This window comes from Terrapene carolina, unplaced genomic scaffold (genome assembly GCF_002925995.2).
Source record: "Terrapene carolina triunguis isolate 2854851 unplaced genomic scaffold, T_m_triunguis-2.0 Scaffold112, whole genome shotgun sequence".
Lineage (NCBI taxonomy): Eukaryota > Metazoa > Chordata > Testudines > Emydidae > Terrapene > Terrapene triunguis.
In genome coordinates, this window is record NW_020664463.1 from 7,169,484 (window position 1) to 7,178,111 (window position 8,628).

Genomic DNA, 8,628 nt, shown 5'->3' on the forward strand with positions numbered 1-8,628 from the left:
ATTTGGGGGGTTAGTGTAGACCAGGCCTCAGTAGACTCAGTAGAGGCAGACAGACTTGCTGTGAGGCAGACCGACTTCCCTCTGCGGCTGCAACTTTTTTTTTCCAGCTGACACTGAGGCTTTTGAAATCACGCAGCATCTTGTGTTTCACAGTAACATAGAGCATTCTTGGGTGCTAGTATTAGGGAAGCCCAAGAGACTGGAACCTGGCAGAGGGGTTAATGGTTGTTCTGCTGTAGCAGAGAGAGGAAGGGTGGGCTGCCTGCTGAAGACTGGCCAGCACTTGTACTCTCAAGCCTGCAGTAATGTTTAATCAACTTTTGGGTGGGAGTTAAGAATCTGGTTTTAATCTATAAATCGTTAAATGCTTTGGAATCTGACTAACTCAAGGACAACCCATGAGATGACAACCTGATTGCAAGAGGCAAAGGCACTGGAGCTTGCAGCCCTGTGATTTAAATAGGAAGGGGCAAGGTGTTGTCTATGATAAGATCCTTCTCCCACCCCAAGAATCATCCATCATAATGACGGCTCCTGATTGGCAAGTATTGCACACATTGTTATTTTTGTTCCTGTCTTCCCCACTCTCCCAACACTGAGCCACGTGTATATCCTCTCTTTTAGAATATAAACTCTGGGGCAGAGGCTTTGATTTTCTATTTGTTTGGATAGTGCCAAGCACAATCATAATAATTTGGCTGAAGGTAATTGATTGAGTCTGTATTTTTAATACTGAACAATAAGCATTGTACAGTGTAATCATGAGATAGGAAAATCACCAAGTACCATTAGTAAGGTGCTGGCATAGTATGCAAGGCCGGCTCCAGGCACCAGCTAAGGAAGCAGGTGCTTGGGGCGGCCAATAAAAGGGGGGGGCACTCCGTCCGCTATTGGGGCGGCACATCCGGGTCTTCGGCGGGAATTCGGTGGCGGGTCCCTCTCTTCCTCTTTGAGCTGCCGCTGAAGTGCCGCCGAAGAGGAAGAGAGGGAGTGAAGGACCCGTCGCCGAACTGCCTCCGAAGAATGGAGCGGTGCGAAGTGCCGCCGATCGGCTTTTTTTTTCCCCCCCTGCCACTTGGGGTGGCAGAAAACCTGGAGCCGGCCCTGATAGTATGGTAGCAAACCCATTCAACCTTCTGTTGCACAGAGATCTAAATATAAAGCCGATATAGGGTAAAGTATTATCAGACTAATAGGGTATGGCCAAATACTCTTTTATTTATTCTGGGACAGATCCTCAGCTGGCGTTAATATGAACAATTTACCAAGGATCTGATCCCCTGGCTTTAAGATTTAGAGACATGTTAGAAATGGCTGCATACATTCTATAGTCTAGGAAACAGTTTGTTGTGTACTATCTGATTCCCTGATAACTAATTATGATGCCTACAACAAGATACTATTATAGAAGGGCATAGGAACAGGAACATTTATTATTCTTGTAACCCTCTGTTTTTAATACAGTATCTGTCCTCTTTCAAACCTCAAACAGAGATGGGTTATGTGTGTGTGTGTACATGGTGAAATCACAGCTGATTTATACAGATCATCCTAAGTGAAAGCCAATAAAACCTTTTTATCACACCATTCTCAACATGCCTCATATTTCAGAGAAAAAACATTGGTTTAGAGAGGCTTTAAACATTTTACTCAGACTATTTTTCATATTCCTGCACATGTAGAGTCAGAGGCCTTAGCTACGGATCTTCGCAGGAGAAAAAAAAAACCCAAATGGGTTCACACCATTGCTCCTGTAGGCCGAGCTCTGTGTGTTATCGAACTTTTCAAGTGCAAATGGACGTGTGGCCGGGGGATTGGCCGGAACTGGGGGGCAAGTTGGGAATGTAGTGGGGCAAGGGGTCCTGCGGGATGTACAGCTCAGCCTACATAAACAGGGAACTCTATATGATCCTGAGTAAGGGCTGCCTGTGATACGTGCAGGCCACAGTAGAGGGTGTTAGAGATCTTCAGTTTGCAGGACCAAATGGGCACTCTATGGGCCTGATTTTAGTGGAAATCAGGCTTTTCTGGTTTTCTAATTGTTACCAAAATCAGTACATTTCTGGCCATTGGTACCTAGAACATTCCCTGAAACTGAAGAAATTATTGGATGCAGTTTTCAAAAATGATCTCATTGCATACAGACAGAGAAATGCTGTCAGGTTGAGTGTGGGACATTGCTTGGCTAAGAAATATGGTGTTGTACATCACACAGTGGGCACTCACTTCCAGTCTGGCTTGGAGGCGGGAGGTTGTTCTAATATATAGTTCCAGCTTCCCTTTAGCTCAAATAAAAGCTTTTAGTTTGATTGGTTTTTTTTTATATATATATTGTATCCCTCTTGAATACAATTATAAGAGGGGGAAAAAAGGTTTCTGAACTCAAAGTGATTTGCCAAAGTCAGGATCGTTTGAGATTTGAAAAACCTCCAGCTCCTCATGGCTCACCCATCCTTCCTTTGTCTATATTTTGGTGATGATGATCTAGCTGTAGCAATTCCAGGGAAGTACTGACTGTACAAGTTCTTGAGGAGGAAGCTTGGCAGCTTAACCACATGGAGAGAGAGATTGTACAGCATGCTTTCACCACTGTCAAGGAAGGTGGTTCTAAAAGAACTAATGCACAGGAAAACTCCAACTCCATCCTTAGGAAGGTAGGCAGCTTTGAGAAAGCAGGGGTTCCATTAATATAGAAATTCCAGCAGAGGAGTCAAGAATTGAATGTGTATGGAGACTGAAAAATCTGCTGACCCCAGAAGCGGTTGCTCTTTTTCAGTGCTGAATCATACTTGGGTAGGGCGTGTGTGAAAGCTCAGCCCTTCCAATGGTGCAGCTGTATCTCCAGCTCTTGATATGATGTTTTACCTTTTTGATGCTGAAGTCAGAGCTGCCATTTTGGGGAGAAAGTAACAACAGTGGGTGGCTGTGTAAGGGGAGGAGCTGCATAGCTGGTTGGGAAATAAGCTAATCCCTAGCTGGCCCTGCTTTGTTAGATCAAAGTGTTGCAGAGGTAAACAATGCAGCCATTTGTTTATATCAGGAGTCTCAGTCAGCGTTTGCCAACCTTGCTGCCCCTATTGTATCTGGTGCAGTTTAGATGGAGAGGGCCAGAATGTGTGGCCAGTTCCTCATGGGTGTGCAGGGGCTGGCCACAAATGCATTCTTGGGCTCACCTGAGCTCAACGCCTGCACTAGGTTAGCAGCACTGGTGCTGCTAGAATCCCTAAAAGGAGCAGGGAGAAGACATGTCCCCACCCCTCCCTCTGCAATGGCTAGCAGAACTGGGGAAGTGCACACTCTGCCCCTGTGAGGTTGTAGCAGGAGGTGTGTTTCCCCTGCATCCTGGATGGACAATATGCAATGCTTCCCAAAGCTCGCACTGGGATCGTGGGGTTTGCACTTCTACCTACATGAGCTTGTGCTTGTAAGGGGAATTTATTTTTTTTTTTTTGCCTCAAATGTATCAGCCCAAATGTTCCAAAACTGGCCAGGATTCTTGCTTTTCCACATGGGCAGCAGGTGAACCCTCATTCAGGGAGGCTTGCACTTTACTCATGAAAACAAAGAACTAATAGCACTGGATACTGGCTTTTACAAATCATTATTGTGCACATCAGTGTGTAAAGGTAAATGCAACTCCGCTTTGCACTCCTCTGCCAGTACACTTCAGTCCTGGCTGATCTTCACATGCTTTATCAGGGGCTGCCAAATGCAATAAGCTTTATCAGGGGCTGCCAAATGCAATTCAATGAATTTATTGTCCTATTTGTTTATTTCGGTTGTGCTTAACCCCATTGCTAGACAAACAACTAAGTGGTAAATGCTCAAAAGAAAGTGATTTCCTTTTAGAATTAGGCTCAAATGCAGTCACAATGTTGGTGCCCATGGAGGATCCATATTTAGGTAGCCCTGTCTGATAAGATCTGTTAATCAACTGCTCCAGGTCAGCTAGTTTCATATTCAGACCAATGGGTTTTGTTTGTTTGTATGCTCGTGTAGTGCCTCTCATTCCAAAGCTGTTTACACAAAATTAGATCTCTTAATACCCTTGTGAAGGAGATGTTTTTACACCCATCTTTTAGGCACAAAGATTGTGATTTGCAGTATATCCGTGGCAGAGTCAGGAAGAGTAATCAGGAATCCTAGTTTTTCTGCTGTTCGGAGTCTTATACAATGCTAGTATTAAATTGGACCTGATATGTCATTCCTATATAATATAACACTTTTAAGACTGCTCAGTGTTTGAGAGGGGTAGGGTGCTATAAGTGGTAGAGAGAAGACAATATCAATGCTGCCTCTGAGAAAATATCAGCAATAGCTTTTATGTATATAGGGTGCCTGTGTGTGTGAGAGAAAATAACCCAGCTGTTAGAAAAGGCAGTAATATTAGGGCTGCTTTCTCTGAGGTCTGTGCAGAAAAAAATTTACTCTGTCCTGAAACAATTAGAATTCATGTAGAAGACAAGACATAGGTACTATGGGATGCTGATAAAGACAACAAGATCTTTTACTGGCACAACTTAGGTGCCTATGACTCTGAGGAGAGAGCAAATGTAAGTTATCAAGAGTTTATGGTGACTCCCTGATGAAGGGAGGAATCCCAGCAGTGCAGTCCAGATTCCCATACCAAGCAAGTGATTCCTGTAATTAAACAGGTTTTTCCACTGGGTCCTGAATATCATCCATGAAAAGTCCCTGACCTGTCAGAATGCCTCAGTAGGGCATTTCAGTGGCATTATTCAGTGTCAAACAACAGTACTTTGCCACTGTGCGCCATGGTGAGTGGATGCGAGTATCCAAAACTAACCTAGAATTTCCTGCCAGAGTCACCATTCATCTTGCATCTCTGGAAGTATTTAATTCCTCAGTATAGAGAGGTTACTTTTCATCAAAGAATAATACTTTGGAATAGATACCCTGGGTGGAAGTCAAAGGTGATGTGAACTTTACTCATCAATAAGTGTTTGTCAGTGGTTTAAAAGTCTAATGCCAAAAGGTCAGAGGAGTGGTTTAGCAGAATAAAAATCTACACCATTTTAAACCATCCTGGTAGCTGCCAACAGGAGCCTTTTTACTTTAACTTGTACCTTTTTCTGGCTCCTTAACTTGTAATCTACAAATATAAGTGACCTTTAAACCCACTTAACAACATTGCTCCATCTTGTACATTAATTTGGAGTTCAGCTCAGTCTGTTTGGTCTGTGGTGCCATTTATCCTAAACAACACATTGGTTTCCATGCGACTTGTTTTTGCTAAGTGCTAGGTCCTAAGAGTCCATGTAGTTCCAGAAACAGAATGTTAACCTCTAACACCATATTTAAGCAATCATAAAGATATAACTGAAACAAATGATGTCTTGTGGCTTTATATATGCATTTTGGTTATATAAATATTTCTTACTGCTGCTGATGTAGAATCTGACTGAGATCCTTTTAATTTAATTTTAAGCACTATTAAGGAGCCAGAACAACAAGGATTTTTACTAAGGCTGGTAAAAAAAAATTCTTTGTCCAAAAGTTTTCAGACAGAAAATTGGGTTTTGGGTAAAAAGAAAATATCTGTTTTCCTGAAAAATCCTCACCCCCGCCCTTAGAAAACTGAAAACTCTTCAGTTTTTAGCAATTCAGTTAAAAAACCAAAACATTTTCAGTGAAATGTTAGCTTTCTGCTAAAATTTTCAATAAAATTTGTCAGTTTTCACAGGGTAAAAAAAAAATTTTGACTGGATCTAATTCTTCTCTAAACAGGTACAACCCATTGCTACAATATACTTGCTTATTTTTCATTTCTTTTGTATAAACCCTATCCCAAAATGCTTTTCATATTTCAGTTATACCTATACCTGACTTATGTCCCTCATTACTGTAGTACTTGAGTGCCTCACAAACAATAATGGATTTTTCCTTACAAAGCCTTGGAGGCACAGAAGTATCCTATGTTACAGAGGAGGAATTAAGGTACAGAGATTGGGAGTACATCTACACTACAACATGGCCATGGCTGGCCCGGGTCAGCTGACTCGGGCTCATGGGCCTCAGGTTGCGGAGGCTAAAAATTGAGATGTCAATGTTCGGGCTCATGCTGGAGCCTGGGCTCTGAGACTCCACGAGGCGGGAGGATCTCAGAGCCTAGACTGCAGCCTGAGTCTGAACATCGACATTGCAATTTTTAGCCCTGCAGCCCAATCCCTGCAAGCCTGAGTCAATTCACCTGGGCTCTGAGACTCGGTGCCACAGGTTCTTTATTGCAGTGTAGACACACCCTCAGTGATTTGCCCAGAGTCACACAGGAAGTCTAATCTTTAGCAGAGCTAAGAACCAAACTCTGCTCTCCTGAGTTACAGTCCAGTGCCTCAACTGCAAACCCATTTTTTCTCCTGGAGCTAAATAATAAACAATAGCAGAGGGACAGAGAAATTCAGAGGCACAAGAAAGAGAGAAAAGGTACGTTTTCACATGAGATTTGAAAAGAAGTGAAGAGTTGGAATGGAGACATACAGGAAGACAGGTCCAGATGACACTGGAGAAAGGGACAGAGGAGACCAGTGTTAATAAGCAAAGGGAATGGATAGGCACGATGGCAGAAACAGTCCACACGGTTGGCTAGAGAAAATCCATGCATAGTTGAAAATACAGGAAGGTTAGCTTTGAGCTGGATTCTGAAATGAACAGGAAAATATATGTAACCCCCATGCCTTTGTTTTGTTTTCACAGATTCCAGAATCTGCTTTGGTCTAGAAAAACCTTTGTGGATAGTGTTAAAGTCTATAACCATAGCTACATCTATATGCCAGCCTTCTCTATGAAGACGGGGACAGAGCCATCCCTACGGGTTTACTACACCCTGGAGGACTTTGGTGCCAACCAAACAGTGCTCTTTGCCAATCCCAACTTCCTCCGTGACATTGGCAAGTTTTGGAAGAGCAGAGGAATCCATGCCAAGCGGCTTTCAACAGGTCTCTTCCTTGTCAGCGCAGCCCTAGGTCTGTGCGAAGAAGTAACCATCTATGGCTTCTGGCCTTTTTCAGTGGACCTGCATGGGAGGTTTATCAGCCATCATTACTATGACAACGTGTTGCCTGATTCTGGGTTCCATGCCATGCCAGAGGAGTTTCTACAGCTCTGGTTTCTTCATAAAAATGGTGTATTGAGAATGCAGCTAGAACAGTGTGAGGCCCCTTTACTCCAGTCCTCTGCTTAAGGACCATAAGGAAGGGCATGGGGGATCCTCCTCGTTATAATTTCCATATTCTCCAAAAAGAAAATTAAAAGAGAAAGGGGAAAATATTTATGGATTTGCAGAGACCTTAAAGATGCTACTTGTTCCATTGATAACGTGAAGGCCAAACAAGAGACACGTCCTTACACACAGTGTTATGGAGAAATAAGTAGCTCTCATGGAATTCACTACCACATAATTATGAAATTACTGTTGGAAGCAGCACCCCTGAACTTGATTGGTTCCCATTTTAAAAGATCAATTTAAAAGGGGCATTAAGGGTTGGATGGAGGCCGACTGTGCTAAATGCTACTCGCTGTTGAAAGTCCATTTAATTCCAGATTAGCACGACCCCCTTTCTTTCCTTCCTTTCTTACTACCTTCCTTCAAGCCAGGAGTGCTGAGTGCCACCAGCTCCCAGGGACTTCAAGGGACAGAGCTAAGGGTGCTTAGACTCTGGTGAAACTGTGCCCAGTTTTTGTAATAGAGCAATCCCTGAATATTGGAAAACCCCTACCTAACCACAGTATTTAGCAGTGGTAGTCCAGAACTCTGCAATTTACAACCATGTCAATGTAGTATTATGGACTAGAGATGGTTGAAAAATGGTAATACATTTTAATGAAACACTGGCAAATTCTTTGGGAAATGTTGAAGCTAAAAACAATTCAAGTAGCTTGGTTTTGGCCTATTGTTGTAGAACAGTAAGTTTTGTAATAAGGGCTGCTCCTGACCAATTTACTGTACATTCTTTGGGTCTCATTCTGTATTCCTTCTTATGTCAAATGCTCAGTGATCTCAATGGGAGTTTGAGGCACACAAAGGTATGCGGGCCCAGGTTCTTAATTTACTTGTGGCACAGACGGTACACAGTGAGTACAGGTGTCTTTTAAAATTTGTTAAAACAATGAAAATCCTTTTTCCTTGAAGCGATGTTCTGTTTCTGCGATTAGATCCCTTCCTGTTTGCAATGCTGGCCGTAAAGTCTAATTTTTTATTTTTCTCCCCAGATCATCTCTGGTCCAAGATATTGTTTGAAAAAAAAAAAAAAAAACCAGCCCTTGGGAGCACTCTTTAAAAACTACATAGTGAGCAAAGAGTAAATGACCCTGTCAGGTGCTTACATAACACAGTCACTGTCCTTGAAATCAGTGAGTTATGTAAGTGTGTACATTTCACTTAGGCTGCTCTAGCCTTTTCATGGCTTCACAGACTGTTTTCATTTTGTTTATTTCTCAGCTGGCCCATGGTCCTGGAACCTTTCTAATGCCGTGTAAATTAGTACTCTTATTTTTAGGACTGTGACAAAAATAAAATATTGGAACGTCATCTTTGTTGCAATTTCGGCTGCAAGATTAGCCTTTTAAATTCAGATCTGCATCCTTGTTGCGCTCTACTCCATCACTAGC

General features: G+C 42.6%; 1 protein-coding gene across 1 annotated transcript in view; it reads left to right on the plus strand.

Annotated features, from left to right (window-relative positions):
* The window catches only part of ST8SIA1 (ST8 alpha-N-acetyl-neuraminide alpha-2,8-sialyltransferase 1), a 163,263-nt gene extending 156,062 nt beyond the window's left edge, over positions 1 to 7,201 (plus strand). Inside the window, exon 5 of the mRNA XM_026652309.2 lies at positions 6,715 to 7,201. Coding sequence (XP_026508094.1) covers positions 6,715 to 7,201 — 487 coding nt within the window. The remainder of the gene's footprint in view (positions 1 to 6,714) is intronic.
* Positions 7,202 to 8,628: the final 1,427 nt, after the last annotated feature.